Genomic DNA, 23422 nt, shown 5'->3' with positions numbered 1-23422 from the left:
AGAGGAATGTGCCGTTCTCACACGCTGTTGTAATTATGACATCACGTACTATTTTCCTCTGACTCCAACAATGGCTGCAAGTACGTTCACTGGTCAGTACGTTCACAACTGCAGCGATCTGCGGTGTTTCACAGACCGGCCAAACTCTCTACTTTGAAGAGAATGTCCTTCACCACGTAGAATGGAACACTAAGACGAATATTCTAAACACTGACTGTATCGTGTGCTCCTACAGCACGCGAGTCGGAGCTCATTACCTCCACTGTGTGCGTGTCTGCACACAGTGAAGTGGAAGATATGAAAGTGATCCAACCTTCAAACTTATTTTACATCCAAATGGTAAATTTGCAGACATGGGTTCCTCATCAGATTTGTTCTGCCAAGTCACCTGCACAACCCTTAGGAACCTGCAACAGGAATTGTGAAAATCTTTCTTTAAGCGTTTTTTGGAAACGTGAATATGAAAAACAAAAATTGTCACACACACACACACACACACACACACACACACTCTCTCTCTCTCTCTCTCTCTCTCTCTCTCTCTCTGTGTGTGTGTCTCTGTGTCTCTCTCTCTCTCTCTCTGTGTGTGTGTGTGTGTGTGTGTGTGTGTGTGTGTGTGTGTCCCCTCTAACTTGCCAAAGGGTTTCTTCTGAAAAACTCTACACTTCTGCTATCTAGTGCAGTGAGAGGCTTCCTTTACTTCATAATATTTACATTAGAACTGCCAGATCTTTGGCTGGTTGATTTGAAGCCACCAAATTTGTGAGTAACCCTGACAGCTGAGAGACCTAACCCCTGCTGGCTCAGTACATGTTTTCAGTAACAAACAGCACACCATACTGTACATATGCAAGGGTAAGATGACCCCAATTTTAAGACGAGCCCCCTTTTATTTGACTGGCTTCTTAAGAAAAATTAATTTTTAACATATTCTTGACCAATCAAAATTACAAACTGTTTTATTGACAAAGTATTTGCCTAAAGAGTTAACATTATACCTGTTCTAAATTTATGCCATTTTAATTGAATTAACTGTGAGTTGTTCTGATGTGATGACCTCAGAATATGGCTGTTTTCATCCAAATATGTGTAGGATTTTGCTTTTGTACAGGTGTGACAATTTTGCGGTGTCTCTCACTTCCAAACACATAATCTGCTCACTGCTCTCTCATTAGCTACATAGAACTGACAGCTGACACATATCCTTTCACACCCGTCATACATCACAGTGAACATCGATAACACTACAGCGGGAAACACACAACTACGCCACTGGCCCCTATGTAGACTAACTGTCTGCTGCAGAAGTTAATACTACTATTGTGTGTTTGTCCAGTTTTAAAGTCAATTCAGTTCTGAATACATGTGCATTCAGGCAAACTGCAGTTTAAACATGGAAGATGTACAAAAAGAGACAGAGTATGTGGTACAGATTACCACTGTTGGCATATCAGGTATCTTATGTGACCTCAGTAAGGCATTTGCTATGGTGAACCATACGCAGCTGCCCCTCAAATTAGCTTCTTATGGTGTCCATGAAAAATCTTTAAATTAGTTCAAGTCATATCTCAAAAATAGGAAACAGAGGGTAGTTATACAACATAAGGGCAAGAAAGCTTGCTCTAGTTGGAAGGAAATACATGCAGGTGTACCCCAGGGGTCCATACAAGGCCCATTACTATATAAATGACACACCAGGTAAGGTAACATCAGATACGATTCTGTATGCAGATGACTCAACAGCAGTAGTCTGCTGTAAAAACACTGAAGAATTAGCACAGAAAACAAAACAGACTGATCATGTGGATTGCTTACTGAAGCAGTTAAATAGTTTTGTTTATGCAATGAGGGTTCCGAATAAAGTAACTGACTTAGCTGTTAGGAAAATTGTGTATCATACATATTTTATATCAGTTGTAAGGTATGGCATAATTTTTTGGGGAGTTGAAAAGGAAGCCACCCAAGAGTGTTCAAGCTACAGAAAAAAAAATTATCAGAGCTATGACTGGAACAAACCTTTATTTGCAAGCCTTGACTTTCTGACCATTCCTTCCATGTTTATATATGAAACACTTCTCTGAGTTAAGAAACCCACATCTTTTTGAGGGAAATTCATTTACACATACTTATCCAACAAAACACAAACAAGATTACATGTTACATTGCCATAGACAACCATTATCTGAAAATACTGCATATTACATGGCTTTGAAGCTTAGCAAATAAAATCCATTCAAAGATGAAGGACTGTAAGCTAGAATCTACCTGTGCAAACATTGAAAATATTTAAAAAGCCAACTGCTACTACAGTGTGGATGATTTTATAAACAGAGACAAGTAGGAGATAACATATCTGTTTTGTTTTCCTGTTTTTTCTACATTACGTTCTATGTGTATGCTTATGTTCCCTTTTACTGGAGGTATATGTTCTTTTTAAATGTGTCGATACTTGTAAACTATCATGAGAACTATGTATCTAAATATGTAGATGTAAACACATATATTACATTTATGGAAATATGTGGTCCTTGAGGTATGTCCATATTTATAAACTACAGAAACAAACATGAAAAATACTTCCATATGCGTTATTTTAATGTATCTTGTTTTAGGTATCCTTAGGTAGGCACAGAATTATTCATTGATGAGTGACCAATATTTCAATCAAACGACTGTATATAACATGTCATGTGACAATAAAGATGTTGTATTGGCTGAAGAGTCAACACCGTGTTACGAGAGGAGGCCAAAAGGCACGCATTTTAGCTCACGCAGGCTGGCATAAGGAGGGAAGAACTATATTGACGTGAGATCTGGAACATGACAAGGAATTAGAATTCAGAAAGCGGACATAATTAGTTTGATACTTAACTTTAATCCATTAATGATGAACATTGCTCTTGACGGTACATGATTCACAATATTATCTGTTCAGATTATAGTAACTGAATATGGCACCTTGCTAGGTCATAGCAAATGACGTAGCTGAAGCAGGTCCGACGTATACTAACGGACCGCAGCCGATTTAAAGGCTACCACCTAGCAAGTGTGGTGTCTGGTGGTGACACCACAAAAGATTCTCTTCTGTTCTATTCCCCTCCCCACACTCATCCTAGTTCCCTGCCAAGCTGTTCCCCCACCGAGCCTCGTATAGTGCTGCTCGAGACTGTGGAACGTGTACTACAATATCTTCAGAGTGCAAGTCAGATGTAACAACAATGACAACCACAACCGATACATAAATAAAGTTCACAATCATGATTCGGTCCAATTCTTTAACTATTGCTTACCCCACGATCTACTGACGTCTGTCAGTACTATCTCCTGATGAGTCTCGCCACTATAATTTACAGTCAACCTAATACGATTTATTTTGTTAATTAGAAATCTAATTCTGGATTAATTTTCCTCTCTTCTCATCTGAATGTCACCAAGTTCTAAAGCTGATTAAAAGTTGGTAATGTTTCACCCATTGTTCTAATACACGAACAGCAACTGAATTTCTCACTTGCAATGCACTTGATAAATCCTTCCAGTCTCTCATAATCAAATAAAATATTGATCTGGGGTCAGAATCGAGTAATGTTTTTTGAAGGACAACATTTTCGCTTTTGAATGTTATGTTTACTTAAAAATTAGTATTAATGTTTCTATCGGGAAACCTCGAGACTCTTTCGATGCAAATATCGTTTGCCCGGCCCTGCCCTTCTGAATTCTTCAAAATAAACCTGCACGTGACCTCAGCTAGCAAAGCTTCATCTGTAAATGTAGGATACCCTCTATATACTCTATTAAACAATGTTAAAATGTTAATCTCAGCAGCAATAGTTTAATCTGCCAATATTACTCGATCTCATATTTTCTGAATGGCAAATTTGGAAAAAAAACCTCATCTTATAATCAGGTAAATACAGCAGTTACCTACTTGATGGGTCACTTACGTAAAAGCCAGAGCAGCTGTTCCGGGCGGTATTCGATCGGGGACGGACATCCTGAGTTCCCGCAAGTGCTTCAAGCTTCCGACGGTAGTGAACGCCTCTCTGGCCGAGTTGCGGACTATGTCGTACTCATAAAGTTCCAGACGTTCCAAGCTGTCGGCATATACCGGCAGCAACGGTATGACGTGCCTTTCTAACAACAGAAATGGGGCTCGTGAAAATTATTCGTCTTCTGTCACATTTGAGGAGACCACACAAACGGCATACACTATATTCCAATTCCAAATTAAGGGTTCTTATTCTGCATTTGTAACATTTCTGTGTTCGACTGTCACCTTTACATCACTTGCCACTGAAATACGACATCATTACTATTACCACCACATTAATTTGCATCGAAAGTATACCTGTGAGGGACAGATTGCGTGGGTATACATCAGACATCGTGGTGAGTGTCAGGGCACTGGGTACTAGGCCTTCTGTTGGGTACAAAATAGTCTTTCCGCTCCCGGGATTGGAATGACTCCTTACCCTCTCCCTTAAAACCCAAATCCTTTCGTCTTTCCCTCTCCTTCCCTCTTTCCTGACGAGGCAACCGTTGGTTGCGAAAGCTAGAATTTTGTGTTTATGTTTGTGTGTCTATCGACATGCCAGCGCTTTCGTTTGGTAAGTCACATCATCTTTGTTTTTATATATATAGGTGCCTATCGATCTGCCAGCGCTTTCGTTCGGTAAGTCACACATCTTTGTTTTTAGATATATTTTTCTTTCCCTCTCCATCCCCCTTTCCTGATGAGGCAACAGTTTGTTGCGAAAGCTTGAATTTTGTGTGTGTGTTTGTTTTTTTGTGTGTCAGTGCTTTTGTTTGGTAAGTCTCATCATTCCACGTGGGAAAAATATATCTAAAAACAAAGATGATGTGACTTACCAAACAAAAGTGCTGGCAGGTCGATAGACACACAAACAAACACAAACATATACACTAAATTCAAGCTTTCGCAACCAACGGTTGCTTCGTCAGGAAAGAGGGAAGGAGAGGAAAAGACGAAAGGATGTGGGTTTTAAGGGAGAGGGTAAGGAGTCATTATAATCCCAGGAGCGGAAAGACTTACCTTAGGGGGAAAAAAGGACAGGTATACACTCGCACACACACACATATCCATCCGCATATACACAGACACAAGCAGACATTTGTAAAGGCAAAGAGTTTGGGCATAGATGTCAGTCGAGGCGGAAATACAGAGGCAAAGATGTTGTTGAAAGACAGGTCAGGTATGAGCAGCGGCAAATTGAAATTAGAAATTAGCGGAGATTGAGGACTGGCGGATAGTGAGAAGAGAGGATATGCTGAAGGGCAAGTTTCCATCTCCGGAGTTCTGACAGGTTGGTGTTAGTGGGAAGTATCCAGATAACCTGGACGGTGTAACACTGTGCCAAGATGTGCTGGCCGTGCACCAAGGCATGTTTAGCCACAGGGTGATCCTCATTACCAACAAACACTGTCTGCCTGTGTCCATTCATGCGAATGGACAGTTTGTTGCTGGTCATTCCCACATAGAAGGCTTCACAGTGTAGGCAGGTCAGTTGGTAAATCACGTGGGTGCTTTCACACGTGGCGCTGCCTTTGATCGTGTACACCTTCTGGATTACAGGACTGGAGTAGGTGGTGGTGGGAGGGTGCATGGGACAGGTTTTACACCGGGGGCGGTTACAAGGGTAGGAGCCAGAGGGTAGGGAAGGTGGTTTGGGGATTTCATAGGGATGAACTAAGAGGTTACGAAGGTTAGGTGGACGGCAGAAAGACACTCTTGGTGGAGTGGGGAGGATTTCATGAAGGATGGATCTCATTTCAGGGCAGGATTTGAGGAAGTCGTATCCCTGCTGGAGAGCCACATTCAGAGTCTGATCCAGTCCTGTCACAAGTGGGGCACTTTTGGGGTTCTTCTGTGGGAGATTCTGGGTTTGAGAGGATGAGGAAGTGGCTCTGGTTATTTGCTTCTGTACCAGGTTGGGAGGGTAGTTGCGGGATGCGAATGCTGTTTTCAGGTTGTTGGTGTAATGGTTTTCGGATTCCGGACTGGAGCAGATTTGTTTGCCATGAAGACCTAGGCTGTAGGGAAGGGACCGCTTGATGTGGAATGGGTGGCAGCTGTCATAATGGAGGTACTGTTGCTTGTTGGTGGGTTTGATGTGGACGGACGTGTGAAGCTGGCCATTGGACAGGTGGAGGTCAACGTCAAGGAAAGTGGCATGGGATATAGAGTAGGACCAGGTGAATCTGATGGAACCAAAGGAGTTGAGGTTAAAGAGGAAATTCTGGAGTTCTTCTTCACTGTGAGTCCAGATCATAAAAATGTCGTCAATAAATCTGTACCAAACTTTGGGTTGGCAGGCCTGGGTAACCAAGAAGGCTTCCTCTAAGCGACCCATGAATAGGTTGGCGTACGAGGGGGCCATCCTGGTACCCATGGCTGTTCCCTTTAATTGTTGGTATGTCTGGCCTTCGAAAGTGAAGAAGTTGTGGGTCAGGATGAAGCTGGCTAAGGTAATGAGGAAAGAGGTTTTAGGTAGGGTGGCAGGTGATCGGCGTGAAAGGAAGTGCTCCATCGCAGCGAGGCCCTGGACATGCGGAATATTTGTGTATAAGGAAGTGGCATCAGTGGTTACAAGGATGGTTTCCGGGGGTAACAGATTGGGTAGGGATTCCAGGCATTCGAGAAAGTGGTTGGTGTCTTTGATGAAGGATGGGAGACTGCATGTAATGGGTTGAAGGTGTTGATCTACGTAGGCAGAGATGCGTTCTGTGGGGGCTTGGTAACCAGCTACAATGGGACGGCCGGGATGATTGGGTTTGTGAATTTTAGGAAGAAGGTAGAAGGTAGGGGTGCGGGGTGTTGGTGGGGTCAGGTGGTTGATGGAGTCAGGTGAAAGGTTTTGTAGGGGGCCTAAGGTTCTGAGGATTCGTTGAAGCTCCGCCTGGACATCAGGAATGGGATTACCTTGGCAAACTTTGTAAGTAGTGTTGTCTGAAAGCTGACGTAGTCCCTCAGCCACATACTCCCGACGATCAAGTACCTCAGTCGTGGAACCCTTGTCCACCGGAAGAATGGCGATGGATCGGTCAGCCTTCAGATCACAGATAGCCTGGGCTTCAGCAGTGGTGATGTTGGGAGTAGGATTAAGGTTTTTTAAGAAGGATTGAGAGGCAAGGCTGGAAGTCAAAAATTCCTGGAAGGTTTGGAGAGGGTGATTTTGAGGAAGAGGAGGTGGGTCCCGCTGTGACGGAGGACGGAACTGTTCCAGGCAGGGTTCAATTTGGATAGTGTCTTGGGGAGTTGGATCATTAGGAGTAGGATTAGGATCATTTTTCTTCGTGGCAAAGTGATATTTCCAGCAGAGAGTACAGGTGTAGGACAGTAAATCTTTGACGAGGGCTGTTTGGTTGAATCTGGGAGTGGGGCTGAAGGTGAGGCCTTTGGATAGGACAGGGGTTTCAGATTGGGAGAGAGGTTTGGAGGAAAGGTTAACTACTGAATTGGGGTGTTGTGGTTCCAGATTGTGTTGATTGAAATTTTGAGGTTTTGGAGGGAGTGGAGCTGGAAGTGGGAGATTGAGTAGATGGGAGAGACTGGGTTTGTGTGCAATGAGAGGAAGTTGAGGTTTGCTGGAAAGGTTGTGAAGGGTGAGTGAGTTGCCTTTCCGGAGGTGGGAAACCAGGAGATTGGATAGTTTTTTAAGGTGGAGGGTGGCATGCTGTTCCAATTTGCGGTTGGCCTGTAGGAGGATGCTCTGAACAGCCGGTGTGGATGTGGGAGAGGAAGGATTGAGGACTTTTATTAAGGATAGGAGTTGACGGGTGTGTTGATTGGCTGAGTGGGTGTGTAGCTGAAGGATTAGGTGGGTGAGGGCAATGGATTGTTCAGTTTGGAACTGGTATAGGGACTGATGGAAAGAAGGGTTGCAGCCAGAGATGGGAACTTTAAGTGTGAGGCCTTTGGGGGTGATGCCAAATGTCAGACAAGCCTGAGAAAATAAAATATGGGAGTGTAATCTGGCTAGGGCGAAGGCATGTTTGTGGAACAGCCATGGGTACCAGGATGGCCCCCTCGTACGCCAACCTATTCATGGGTCGCTTAGAGGAAGCCTTCTTGGTTACCCAGGCCTGCCAACCCAAAGTTTTCATGATCTGGACTCACAGTGAAGAAGAAATCCAGAATTTCCTCTTTAACCTCAACTCCTTTGGTTCCATCAGATTCACCTGGTCCTACTCTAAATCCCATGCCACTTTCCTTGACGTTGACCTCCACCTGTCCAATGGCCAGCTTCACATGTCTGTCCACATCAAACCCACCAACAAGCAACAGTACCTCCATTATGACAGCTGCCACCCATTCCACATCAGGCGGTCCCTTCCCTACAGCCTAGGTCTTCATGGCAAACAAATCTGCTCCAGTACGGAATCCGTGAACCATTACACCAACAACCTGAAAACAGCTTTCGCATCCCGTAACTACCCTCCCAACCTGGTACAGAAGCAAATAACCAGAGCCACTTCCTCATCTCCTCAAACCCAGAACCTCCCACAGAAGAACCACAAAAGTGCCCCACTTGTGACAGGATACTTTCCGGGACTGGATCAGATTCTGAATGTGGCTCTCCAGCAGGGATACGACTTCCTCAAATCCTGCCCTGAAATGAGATCCATCCTTCATGAAATCCTCCCCACTCCACCAAGAGTGTCTTTCTGCCGTCCACCTAACCTTCGTAACCTCTTAGTTCATCCCTATGAAATCCCCAAACCACCTTCCCTACCCTCTGGCTCCTACCCTTGTAACCGCCCCCGGTGTAAAACCTGTCCCATGCACCCTCCCACCACCACCTACTCCAGTCCTGTAATCCGGAAGGTGTACACGATCAAAGGCAGCGCCACGTGTGAAAGCACCCACGTGATTTACCAACTGACCTGCCTACACTGTGAAGCCTTCTATGTGGGAATGACCCGCAACAAACTGTCCATTCGCATGAATGGACACAGGCAGACAGTGTTTGTTGGTAATGAGGATCATCCTGTGGCTAAACATGCCTTGGTGCACGGCCAGCACATCTTGGCACAGTGTTACACCGCCTGGGTTATCTGGATACTTCCCACTAACACCAACCTGTCAGAACTCCGGATATGGGAACTTGCCCTTCAGCATATCCTCTCTTCTCACTATCCGCCAGGCCTCAATCTCCGCTAATTTCTAATTTCAATTTGCCGCCGCTCATACCTCACCTGTCTTTCAACAATGTCTTTGCCTCTGTACTTCCGCCTCGACTGACATCTCTGCCCAAACTCTTTGCCTTTACAAATGTCTGCTTGTGTCTGTGTATATGCGGATGGATATGTGTGTTTGTGCGCGCGAGTGTATAGCTGTCCTTTTTTCCCCCTAAGGTAAGTCTTTCCGCTCCCAGGATTGGAATGACTCCTTACCCTCTCCCTTAAAACCCACATCCTTTCGTCTTTCCCTCTCCTTCCCTCTTTCCTGATGAGGCAACAGTTTGTTGCAAAAGCTTGAATTTTGTGTGTATGTTTGTGTGTGTGTCGACCCGCCAGCACTTTCATTTGGTAAGTCTCATCATCTTTGTTTTTATATATATATATAAAATAGAGGGAAACATTCCACGTGGGAAAAATATATCTAAAAACAAAGATGACGAGACTTACCAAACGAAAGCGCTAGCACGTCGATAGACACACAAACAAACACAAACATACACACTAAATTCAAGCTTTCGCAACCAACGGTTGCTTCGTCAGGAAAGAGGGAAGGAGAGGGAAAGACGAAAGAATGTCTCATTTGTGCTGAGCTACTACCATAGGAGTTTTGCTCTCCCAAAATCTAAATCTAGCTCTATGCCAATTAATGTACCAGAAAGATGAAAAGTGGGTTCATACAAAAAATATAATAGCTCAGAAAAAATGTGCACCTCCATTTCTTCTAGAATTCCTGTGCAAAATTCTTACCTTTTGGTGTGGTCATCAGATGCAATGCTTGCAACAATTCCGGTGTGTATGATTTCTGATGCAGTCAGTTTCCGAACTCACCATATCTCGAGTTGAAAGGTTTTAAGTTTATTGTTCACTCGTGTCACGGATTTTCTAGGGCGCCTTTTGTACGTTGCACAGATACCTTTGACATCTTCACTCTATGTGCAAGGATGACACTCACTTTTCCATTTGCAGATGCACCAATTTTCTGTGATTTTCAGTGGCACTCGTACATTTGTTTACTGGCAGGCAGCTCTCTGTCAAATTGTTATCAAAATACACATTTCACACTAACAGTGGACTCCGATTTTGCTAATTGCGGCACAGAAAACAAATGCCTCCGTGGTGTCTCCATTTTCCTACGAATGAGCAACAGCAGCACTGCACCTTTAATTGAACTTCTATGTCAACTGCTCAAAAGTTTCCACTTTTCTCTGTCTGGAGTTGCATTTCTATCCTTTATAGTATGTAAAAGATTAATCCCAGAAATATGCCACTCCTCTTTGAATAACCCTGTATTTTGGCAAGTGTAGTCCTTTAAAATGACTGTCGTGTATGAGGCACAGACTGACAAGCCACAGTGGAAGAGATGCGCCGCACTAGCTCCGAATACGAGTAGGTGCGCGATCGAATGCCGGGCACTCGCGGACAGGCGATACCGAGAGGATAACCTAGGCACGTAAAGCGCCGACCCAACTGATTTTTGTAGTTCAGTTAGGCCCTGATCAGTTTGTGAGTTCACCACTATGCAACTTTACAAATCTTAATCTGAGAATGCAGCATTTGCAGTGAACTTTGTGTTTCAGTGTGAAGCTCGTATCTCTGCCTCAAATCTGTTCCTCACTACAGGATAATAACCAATACCAAGCGTCATTGCTTCTGCTGCTGCTGCTGCTGCTGCTGCTTCTACTACTACTACTACTACTACCACTATTATTATACAGTTATATCACAACCATCATCGTGTATCGGTATTTATCTACATAATTTAATTACATTTTTGTGAGTTCAATGTATCATTACAAGATATGAAATATGCACTTGTGCTGACATGAATGCATGAACAAAAGGTGTTTATGGTTTTCTTCTCTTCCCCCCCCCCCCCCCCCCCCCTCTCTCTCTCTCTCGCCTAAGTGTGAGGTTTACTTTGTTCAGATACTGTTGCCCCATGTGTCAGCGTTATCAACCATCACTGCAAATACATGTGCTCACTGAACACTATCTACAGAAAATTCTATACTGTATTTTTTTTAAATTTTGAGTGCATATTCCACAGGGAGTTATTTTTGTGTGTGCATAACAATGAAACAATGACAGTCCAGGCCACAGTGGTTCCTGATAATGGTTAATTGTGGACAACAGTTAATGTATCACAGGTAAAGGGACTCTGAAGTGTGTAACTGAACTGTAGTATACTGAATTTTTACATCCAAGTGCTGGGACCAGCTCTTGACATACAGTTAAACCCCTGCTTACACTTTTCAGTGGAATGACACACACACACACACACACACACACACACACACACACACACACACAAAGTGTAAGTTGCAGGAAATTGCAAAATACAGGAAAGCATTGGAAACAAACCAAGTAAAAAATGAATAAATTTATCTTACTGTCATTCTCTTTATATTGTTCAAAATCAGAAATTATAACAATCTAAATTTTGCCTATTTAAAAAAAACTGAAATAATTGTTTTTGCTTCTTTCTAACAGCAATTTGTTGTATTCTTTTGTTAAACCACATTAAAAGAGCATTTTAATTCTACTGTCAAACTTATTACCGGTAATCATTATAAACCTATGGTAAATAAAACTTGTAACACAATATTGGTTGAAACATTAATGTTGGGAGTCTTTAATAAATGGAGAACAACAGACACAAAATCATACAGCTTGTTGTCGACAAGCAGATCACATGGTTCAGGAACATCCTGGGCGAGGAAGAGGACGGAAATTGCAACATTATGGAGCATCTCGAGGAGGAATATTTACGTCTGACACTAAGTCGTACCGACATAAGACTGCGTGCCTCGTACGGATTCATGTATTTTACACTGAAGTAACAACAATTCGTGAAAGCTCGTTATAGAGTGATGTCTTGTTTGTATAAATGACTGAAATTAAATCAAAGCTGTGGCAATACAAGACAATGAGCAGAAGGAAGGCTGCTACTACAGTCAATACTGTCAGGTCACGATCATCATTCGGGAAGTGCCTCAGCGTGCTTTCCCACCCTTCCAAACACTGCGTACCTATAAACAGGTGGCTGTGGCCAAACATGATGACAATGAAAATCTCACTTACTATGCTAACGCTGTCTGACACGATTATTAACTTTGTGTATAGTCTCCATTTTCTGCTTTGTTCCGAGGTTGACTTTGAGTAGGAATACAATGCACTTTTTGCAGATATCTGCACAAAAAACAAAGTCAAATGTTGTGATAATGTCAAAGAAAACTTAAAGGTGCGGGAAATGTCGTAACACGGAATCAGTGACGACAGGAAAGTACTGAATTCAGAGAATGTGACTCCTGATTGTAATGACAAAAATGAATATAAAAAGCAAGAAAATGTAAAATGTGAGAATGTAAACACAGTGGTTTACTGTATTTATTTTTGGGAGTTTAGCATGACATTCACACGGTCACACTTTCATATGCGAGCTGCAGTAGAAAGCCATTTTTGCCAAATGTTTCACAATAAAATTACATAGTACCAAAACATATGTTCCACTACAAGCTTGCACAGTAGCATGCACAGTCCCCTCACATACGAGTTGCCAAGTTTCTCATACTGTTGCTACTGCGCAGCAAAAAGTAGAAGAGAAGTAAAAGATGACAGAATATTGCTGATGTAAATGGGAAAGTAATGGGCCCAGAATTGTGCCCTGAGGGATAAACATTTCAAAAACTTCCTCTTCCACAGGCTGTGCATACGCAATCAATCGACAGTGGCATATGTTAAATTATAAGTCCCCATTCTGAAATGACACAGTCTACCCATTAATTTCACTACGAAGCCCCATCTACAGACTAATGTGAAAAAAACTGAGAAACCCAAAATGTGCAATTGAGACAGGTCTGCCGGGTACTACCGAATCACACAGAACTGAACTGGGCACAACTGTTAAATACAGCGGCACTATTAGCTACGAGTGAAAGTAATTACGTAATAAACGTGACAGAAGATGTTTGAAGACATAGATATGTTTACTGAACTAGACCTAGCTTAAAAGCACTGTAACAATAATTAGATGTCTCCTTAACATTTTGTATCTCGTGTCCCTATGTATACATAACGGTGAAATATGCCAAATGTCTTTTACACAGTGTGAAATATACCGAACATACGAGAACAGTATTCGTCGAGCAAAAGTTGGCTCGAGTAAAAGTTAGACATTCGTACGAGGAGAGATAATAGTACTCACCTCGTTCCACCCACCGACCACTTTATTCGTAAGCACTTTAGGGTGTTCTTCTTGGCATTCAGAAAGTACTTCAGATCATCCGTATCGACAGACATACGTCCGAAGTCAATCTCGACCAGTCGGGGGCACCCGTCACCCAAAGGTCTCAGCACACAAGGACGCAGGACGCAAGTGGTCCCCACGTATCTCTCTTGCAGACACAGCACACGGAGGTGCTGCAGACGCGACACCGCCTCTGAAAATTTCTCGGTCTTCAGTAGCTCATCGGGTGCCGTCAGCACGTGTATCCCGGAGCACTGCTCGACCGAGTTCTTCACCGTCTGCAACCGCACACTTCCTGTAGTACAGTAACACTTCTGAGCTAAGGAGTGGGATACACTGAAACAAAAGAAGCACTATTAATGGTCGTTCAAACTGATGCTTTCTGCCTCTTCTGAAGCACCTGACCAATTTCCAGCAACAGAAGTTGCACAGCAGCTAAACAGACGGCCACAGAGGAAGTCAGTAACTGCGGTGAACGAGAGGAAAGCACCCGCACCGTCCACGCTCACCAAACTGACTTCCTATCAGCTAACAGGTGTCCTCCCTTCTGATGACTCCCGAGTCAGTTCGTATTGTCGATGTCACAGCTGCTCGCACCACCGTGTGTCTTTTTTGATCCCAGGAAACACTCTGAATGGCCTACATTTCAGAACAACTGAACTCTACTCTTCTTCCTTGTTGTTAATTGACTATGTGCCACCCCAGTAATCATATATACATTGAGACAAAGTAGTTACTGGGCAAAAGCTCAATGGATCAGAATGGAAATACATTAGTGGAGTTTCCTCAGTTCAGAAGGAGTTTTTCAGTAAAAAATGCTTACTACCCAAAAGGTTCATTTAGGTCCATTATGGTTTATTTAATGTTTTTTTTTTTTTTTTTTGAGTTGTTTTAAGCTGTAATACGATACCAATGCAACACTTGACCAACATTATTTTATAAAACAAACTATCACATACAAAAACGGCATTAAATGTGTGATTACATATGAGTTAATGTGTTAATGTTCAGCATGTGAACAAGAAAAGGTTTAGTAAAGGTTTGAAATTATGTTTGAAGTGTGCTGAAAGTCAATGGCCATCCTATTCATCAAACACTGGAGGAGTATTATTCGGATAACTTTTTTCTGTTTTAAGCAAAATGCAGTCTTTCAAACGTCTCAGTGCTTACGATTAAATATCTCCCTGGATATCACAAGATATGTTTAATTCAGTTGACGAAAGGAGAAAATATAAAAATCCAGCAAATGAAGCAGTTGAAGGGAAGTACACACATCTAAAAAATGAGATTAACAAAAAATCCAAAATGGCTAAGCAGGAGTGGTTTGAAGACATAGGATACAGAAGTATATATAACCCAGTGAAAGATAGATACCACCTGAAGGAAAGTTAGAGAGACATTTTCAGAAAAGGAAAGCATCTGTACAAATAACAAGAGGCCAGATGGAAAACCAGTCCTAAGCAAGAAGGGAAAGGTGACTAGTGGAGGGAGTATGCAAAAGGTGTACACAAGGGAAATGAACTTGAAGGCAATATTATGGTAAAGCAAGAGGATACAGATGAAGACGAGATGGGAGATACGATACGATACTGCGAGAGTCGAAACGAGGCCCCTAGAATAGACAACATTCCCTCTGAACTAATGATATCCTGGTATGTAAGATATATGAGACAGGTAAAGTACCCTCAGACTTGAAGACGAATATCATAATTCCTATTCCAAAGAAATCAAATGCTGACAGGTCTGAATATTACCAAACTAACAGTTTCATAAGTTCTGGTTCCAAAATAATAGCACAAATTCTTTTCAGGTGAATCAAAAAACTGGTAGCACTCAACCTCGGGGAACATATTTTTGGATTTCAGAGAAATGTAGGGACACCCGAGGCAATACTGACCCTATGACTTACCTTAGAAGATAGATTAAGGAAAGGCAAGCTTACTCTTATAGATTTTGTAGGGTTGCAGACAGCTTTTGACAATGTTAAGCGGGATACATTCTTTAGTTCCGAAGGTAGCACATGTAACGTGTCAGGACCAAAAGGTTGTATACAACTTGTACAGACACCAGGTGGCAGTTACGAGTTGAGGGGCACGAAAAGGAAGGGAGTGAGACAGGGTTTTAGCCTATCCCCGATGTTATTCAGTCTCTACACTGAATGATCAGTAAACAAAACTACAGAAAAAATTGGAGTAGGAATTAAAGTTCAGAGAGAAGAAATAAAAACTTTGAGGCTTGCCGACGACATTGTAATTCTGTCAGGCAACAAAGAACTTGGAAGAGCAGTTGAACCGAGTGGGTAGTGTCTTATAAAGGGAAGATAGGATACAAAGTAAAACAAAGGTAATGGAATGTAGTCAAATTAAATCAGGGGATGCCGAGGGAATTAGATTCAGAAACGAGACACTAAAAGTAATAGATGAGTTTTGCTGATGAGGGCTTAAGTAGAAAGGATATAAACTGTAGACTGGTAATAGCAGGAACAGAGTTTTTTAAGAAGAGAAATTTGTTGACATGAAACATGGATATAAGTGTCAGGAAGTTGAAATGTGGTGCTACAGAAGATTGCCAAAGATTAGACGGATAGATCATATAATTAATGAAAAGGTACTGAACAGAACTGGGGAAACAAGAAATCTGTGGCATAACTTGACTAAAAGAGCTCAATGGTTGACAGGACACATTCTGAAAAATCAAGCAATTACCAGTTTATTACTGGAGGGAACTACTGGGGGTAAAATCATAATAAAATAAGAGAAAGCAGAGTTCACACAGAAAGATTTAGGTTTGTTACTCCTGCACGCTCTTCAAGAGTGGAACGGTAGAGTGGTAGCCTAAGTGTGGATCTATGAACTCTCTGCCAGGCACTTAATTGTGAATTGCAGAGTAATCGTGTAGATGTCAAAGGGACATACAGAGTGTACATAAAGTCCAGGAATACTTTCAATTATTTATTGTGCAAGAACTAAACATTGTACAGATGTCATACATATTGCATTTTGAAGAGAAACTATGAAAGTTTTTTGTACAAAAATTCGATGTGCAAACCACGAGTGGTTATCAAATTCTTGCCGTACCTGTCCCAGCACGGCATAGTCGACTGTGGCAGTCGCTTCCCGTATTCTCTCCCAGAGCTCTGCTACATCACGTGATAAAGGAGGTACATACACCAGGTCTTTAATGGTCCCCACACAAAAAAGTCACACGGAGTGAGATCTGGCGATCAGGGAGGCCATTTCGTGAAACAGCTGTCCCCTTCTGTAGCACGGCCGATCCATCGATGCGATAGCTCCGTGTTCGGGTACCCACGAACTTCACGACGAAAATGGGGTGGAGCCCCATCCTGCTGAAAGATGAACGGAAAGTGCGATTGCATTCGAGGCATCAGCCATCGCTGCAACATGTCCGGGTAGGAATGTCCAGTGACAGTGCTCTCGACCAGAAGAATCACCTGTACAGTTTTCGACATGACGAGGCACAAAAAAACACTTACCTTTGGGGAATCACGCTCAAATTCAATGCATTTGTGTGGATGCTTTGTAGCCCAGATTCGACAGTTACGCCTGTTCACTTTCCCATCAGTGTGAAAAGTAGCTTCACCGCTAAAAATTTAGCGATCAACAATGCCATCCGCATTCTCATTCAGTTGTTGCAACTGTGAACAAAACTCAAAATGCTCATCTTTGTTGTCGCCATTGAGCTTCTGCACTAACTACAATTTGAACGGTTTCACAGACAGCTTCTGTCGCAGGACTTTCCGCAGTCATCGGAGCCATTTCGAGTTCACGGGATGCGTGACCTACCAATTTCTTTGGACTGCTTACGAATGTCCCTCGTATGTGCTCCACATTCACTTCACCCACACTGGGACATCCGCTCATCTTGCCGGGCACGAGAAATCCATCTTAACGAATTTGCTGTGCCAGCGGTAAATAGCCTTCCTTGTCGGTGGCTTCTTACTGTACTCGGTTCTAAACATCTGTCAAACAGCTGTAGCACACTCGTTTTTGTCGAACTCCGACACAAAGAAAGCTCGCTCTGCACCTGAACTCACCACATTTGCGACTAGTGCCAACTATCGGCAAATTACCCAACTATGCTGTGGCGGTATATGTGAAAAAAACTTTCAGGTTTTCTCTTCAAAATTACATATGTATGATACCTGTACAATGTTTAGTTCTTGTGCAATAAATTATTTGAAGTGTTTTTGGGCTTTATGTACACCCTGTATATTGCAGTTATTTCGAAATGACGGAGCCTGCACAGGACAGAATAACTGTAGTGTGAAGAGCTGCATCAAACCAATCTTCAGACTGAAGACATCAACAACCATATCTCCTAATCTATCTGTGCTATGTGTGGATACTGTCTGCAAAACATGTTGAAAATAGAGTTAGTAGTGAAGAAGTAATAGAGTAATGCCTGATGTGGATGTTTCACTGCATGAACAGTGAAAATGTGATAAGTGATGAAATTTTTTCCTTTCATTATTTTGTGTGTGTGTGTGTGTGTGTGTGTGTGTGTGTGTGTGTGTGTGTGTAAGTATATAGTCTGGGTAATTTGTGTGCTGTGTGTTATGCAGCCTCAAGATGTGCACAATTTTGAACTGTAATACTTGTTTTATTACATTAAATCTTTGACTTAGGATTATACCTCTCAATGGGTATATTATGACAGCATTTTCTTTTAAGGTCAGACAGTAATTATATGAAGTACCGAAAATCAATTGTTTGTTGCCCCTGTAGGCTATTACGCAGCCAATCTGCAATGGGGACCATTATCGTGTCAGCCATTTAGTGATACGGATTTCAGCAGTTTCAATTAAAGCAAGCAAAAAAAAATGCCACAGATATCTCTAATAAGCCAACCAGAAACTGTTTCATCCACAAAACAACACTGCAACCTATTTATACAGAAGCAATGCCAAGCTGGTTATTTCGGCTCCTAATACCCAATGTGAGTATTTGTAAGCACAGGAAAAGTGATGGAAAGGTGAAGAGAAAGCTAACAGTCTGAGCAAACAAGACTTGGTGGCTGCCAGTTCACTGACCCCTTCTGAAGTACACCCACAACTCCCACACTCATCCATCCCACGCACCCGCACGCAACTCACTCGCACGCGACCGCCGTCTCGAGCTGCTTGGGCCAGGGTGCAAGCTACTGCTGTGCAAGATGGGAGAAAATCTGGGTGGTGGGAGTAAGCTGGGGGCAGGAATGGTAAGGGATGGCAGGATAGAAGTGGGGGACGGTAGAGTCCTGCTTGTGGGAGCATAAGGGACAGGCTGGGTGTAGTAACCAAAACCAACTGCGGGAACGCCTTCGGCTGCAGATCGGAGCCGCCAGGTGGGGAAGCCGCCGGCGGTGGAGCACGCAACACCGGGTAAACACGAGGACGAGTCGGACGACAGACCAATGACAACCGACAACAACCGACCACGACCGACTATGACCGACACAACGAGGAAGAGATAAACAATGGGGGCTTGTAGAAACCACAACACCAAACACCGACAGTAAATCCACTCAGAACCAGAGCCAGGCAAATGTCAACAACGAACAATGACCAGAACGCAGTACTGCCGAGAGAGAAACGAAATCCAGAGCGAGTACCAGACTGGCCGGACTAGGGCAGAGCGGGTACCTGTATACGAAACCAGAGAGAGCGGCTATTGGCCGCTGTCTGCGGTGGTACCCTTGCTGCGCGAGAGCCGCTGCGCGGAATAGCCGCCGCGGACATGGAGCCATCTACGGGCTGACCACGTCCATTTGTTCTGGTGCGTGTTCGACTTCCACAGCGGGAGGTACTAGAGTGGGGAGAGGGGAGGGCAACTAGGTGCAGTCGGCAGATTAGAGAAGGGGCACGGGGTGGGAAAGGAGAGTGGAAAAGGAAGAAGTGCAGTGCTGAGGGGTAATGAGGAAGGGGACAGGCGGGTGAAGGACAATGGACAATAACTAATGAAGCTTCAGCCTGGGAGGGTTATTGGTACTCGGGATGTATTGCAGGGAGAGTTACCACCTGCAAAATTCAGAGAAACTGGTACTGTTAGGAAGGACACATGTTAGGAAGGATCCAGACGGCACAAGCAGTGAAGCAGTAATTAAAATGGAGAATGTCCTGAAGAGCAGCCTACTCAGCAACTGTGGGGTCCAGCCGTTTCTCGGCCACAGTTTGCCGCTAGTGGTTCGTGCACACAGACAGCCTGACAGTTGTCGTGCCTACTTAGAAAGCAGCACAGTGGTTGCGACTTAGCTCATAAATCACACGATCGGTTTCACAGGTAGCCCTGCCTTCGATGGGATTAGGTAATGCTTGTGACCGGAATTTCATTTATTATCATCCTTTGCATCATTTACATGATATAGGAAATGTCATAATACTGTCCAGGATATGCACAGCAGAATATTACAAATTTCTATCAAACACATAAAATTAACATTGTATAATATGTTGAAAATTAAAACATGCTCCTTTAACATGTACCGTATGTGATGAATTTATATATATTTAGTACATTTTCGAAAACATATTGCACATAATTTAGAGTTAAAAGAGTATAAAGGAGACATAGAATTGACCATGAGAACAACATGATATTGACAATACAACTATCAGTTAGTGACTTAAGGATTCAAAATATTCCTCTATGCTATAAAAACATTTATTTAGCAGATACTTTTTAATTCCGACTTAAATTTTCCTTCATCTTCTGTTCCCCTGATGCAGTGTGGCAGAGCATTATAGAGCACCCCCTGTTAACTTCCCAGAATTTCTTAAGCTCGAACCTTGCCTCACCGTAATTTAATCCACAGTGGCTCACATGTTTTTGAGTTTTTGTTTTCCTTGTTCCTTCTACATGCAGATTCTTACAAATATGTGTATTGTAGTCATGAAGATCTGAATTTACACGTAAACTACTCGAGTGTGTTCTTGTATGCAGTATGCTTTTTAATATGTGCAAAGATGGTACTGTAAGTATGTTTAGCGGCATGAACAAGGGATTGCAGTGTGTTTGTGGAGAGCTGTGTGTAATAATTCTAATGGCCCTTTTCTGTAATTTTAAAAACCTCTCTCAAGTGACATTTAGTTGCACCCACAATGTTATTCCATAGGATATAATAGAATCGAAATACGCCATATACACTAATCTTGTACACTCTGCACTGCAAACTCTGGAAGTTATTCTCAGTGCAAAACATGCTGAACTGAATTTGTTTGGATATGTATGTGACACGGGCTTTCCAGCTCAAGTGTTGATCAATGTACATGCCCAAAAATTTTGTACAGCAGACTTTCTGTCTGTCTTATTACATAAAACCACTGTTGCACCCTCTTCACAACTTTTTCAGCTGTACTGAATAAGGATTTGCTGTCATCACTTATAATTATGCTTGTATCATCTGCAAATAACATAATTTTTGATGATCTGTTCGGCCTTTCAATGTCATTTATATAGATTAGGAATAATAGGGGGCCACTATCTTATGCGTATCCTCATTTTTGAATAATGGTTTAACCTTAGAAATTTTCAGCCTTTTGGGGAACTCACCTTCACTGAATGATAAATTGACAATATCTACCAGTGGTTCCAAGATTTGTGAGCCGACTTTTTCTATTATTGTCACTGACACTTCATCCAGTCCTGCAGACATTTTAGATTTCATACTGTTAATTACTTTCAATATTTCATATGTATTAGTGGGACTTCTTATCATGCTACTGACTACTTTTGGTGCTGTTGTTTGGTAAGGCTCTTGCTTAATTTGTCAGGTACACTTAGAAAGTAGTTGTTAATGTAATTGGGCAAGACTTCCTTCTTTATTTCAATGTTATCACTAGATTTAAGTACAATATCCTGGTCTTTAGAGCTTTTTCCTATTTCTCTTTTAACAATTTCCCATGTGGTCCTTGATTTATTGTCTGACTTCCTTATTAGTCTATCATTACTTAATACTTTTGCTAGATTAATTATCCTTCTATATGCCTTTTTGTAGTTACTAACATATTTTTTTAAAAGTAATGTCGGTATTGGTTTTCATTTCAGTGTTTAGTCTTTTCATAGTCTTGGAAGAGTTTTTAATGCCAGACGTGAACCAAGAATTTGTGTGTGTATGGCTAGATGAGTTGATTTTAACTAATCTTTTTGAAAAGCACATCTCAAAATCTGTCATGAAAAGAGAGAGAGCATCTGTATCAGTTTGTGACAATACTTCTGCCCTAGATTGGTTAGTCAGTGTGATACCAAACTGGTTGCAGTTTTCGGGAGAGAAAATTCTCTTATACATGTGATGTACTGTTTTTGTATGTATTGGAACTGTGAGCACTTTAATAATAAGTGCATTATGATCAGATATTCCTAGGTCAATATTCAAAACTTCTGTATCTGGGCTTTCTATATTTGAAATTATATTATCTATGAAACTTTTTTGAAGTGTTTGTTACCCTTGCAGGACTGTTTATGTTAGAATATAGGTTGAAACTATGTGAAATATTGAGGAATTTAATTTTAAATGAACTACCTACCAACATATTGACATTAAAGTCCCCACATACAATTACTGATGTCTTCTCATCATGTAAGAAGCTCAGCAGTTCTTGAGTCTACTTAAAAAATTTCTGGGTCATCACATGGTGATCTATACACTGACATGACTGTTATTTTCCTATTTTTTACACTCATTTGCACTGCTGTTGCCTCAAAATGTTTTTCTATGCTCAGCAGTTCAGCTTTGGGTCTGTTTTTCACTTTAATATCTGATTTTACATAAATGCAGACACCCCCATTCTTGGCTTCCTTCCTATAAAAATGATCAACCAAGGTATATGGGGAAATATTAATGTATTCTAATTCATAATTTTTGCACCAGTGCTCTTGATTACAAATGCAATCAACACAATATTCACTGGCCTCAATCTCGAGATCTAGAATTTTATTTTTGAGACATTGTATATTAAGGCTAAGTAATTTTAAGATGTTGCAACTTGGTTGAGAGGACCTCTTCCTTGTATTGTCCAGTGTCAACGGTTTCTTCATATTGAGGCTGGGTACCAAAAATCCTTTAGGGACAGAGGTTTCGTGCATCTCGTCTTTCTTTCTTCTGTATGTGTCGCAACTTTGATGCGACTCGCTGGCCGTAAGCACATTTCTTGCTAGTGATGCTGCTGTATAGTCTGTAGCTGTTTCTGATACTGTTGGAGCTGTTGTGGAGGCTTTATTTGCCTCAGCTACTTTTGTGGCAAGTGAAGATTCTAGTGCTGGATCTGTTGCCGGTGAATTAGTTTCATTTTTATGTTAGAGAATTTCAGTTGCTGTGATGGGTGGTGGTAGTGGTATGGTACAGATATTCTTGTCTTCAACTGCTAACACTGCATTAAGTATTTCTCGACTAATGAATGCTTTTCCAAGTTTATTTCTGTGTAGCTGGTAAAATGACTTCTTTCTGAAGACGGTACATTCACATGTGTGGCATTCGGGAAGCTTCGGCATATTTTTTCAAATTTTCTATTAGTAACAGCGGTTTCTTTGTTGACACAAGATTTTTACATCAGATTGTATCTTTGTGGTATACTTGCAGTATAGAAGTTCACATTTGTAATTTTCTGTAGAGTGCTTCTTAGTGCTCTTGTGGGAAGTTTACCCTCATTCCTATAAACGTCATTAGCACCCCCAATTATTAAACAGTTTCTTCTGGGCTCCAAAAAATGCTCACAGTGTTTTAGAATTTCACTCAAGGGAGCCCCTGGTTTTGTCATTCCACTAACTTTAAACACAGTTTGCGTGTTACACATGTTACCAGCTAAGCCCTCTCCATGACTGTCTGAGAGCATGTAAATATCTTCTTTGTTCTTCTTACTTGTGTTCGTCACGTTCTCACAATACGTATGTTCACTGAAAATTATAGTACCGGTACTTCCTCGCTCGTTATTACAAGACTTTGTACTCGACTGGTTTTTAAACTCTGCATTTGGTGAAAGTACTT

At 42.0% G+C, this 23422-nt stretch overlaps 1 protein-coding gene across 7 annotated transcripts in view; it reads right to left on the bottom strand.

Annotated features, from left to right (window-relative positions):
- LOC124622521 overlaps nucleotides 1–23422 on the bottom strand; it is a 105379-nt gene that overhangs the window by 40461 nt on the left and 41496 nt on the right. For 5 of the 7 annotated variants that reach the window (XM_047148251.1, XM_047148246.1, XM_047148252.1 and 2 more), the window contains exons 4-5: nucleotides 13403–13722; nucleotides 3942–4127 (exon numbers count right to left, since the gene is read on the bottom strand). In XM_047148251.1, coding sequence (XP_047004207.1) covers nucleotides 3942–4127; nucleotides 13403–13722 — 506 coding nt within the window. Of the gene's footprint in view, nucleotides 1–3941; nucleotides 4128–13402; nucleotides 13781–23422 lie in introns of all 7 variants that reach the window. The other 2 variants (XM_047148248.1, XM_047148249.1) reach the window with 2 other exon arrangements.

This window comes from Schistocerca americana, chromosome 7, assembly GCF_021461395.2.
Source record: "Schistocerca americana isolate TAMUIC-IGC-003095 chromosome 7, iqSchAmer2.1, whole genome shotgun sequence".
NCBI classification, from domain to species: Eukaryota; Metazoa; Arthropoda; class Insecta; order Orthoptera; family Acrididae; genus Schistocerca; species Schistocerca americana.
This window is presented reverse-complemented; position numbering and strand designations above follow the sequence as displayed.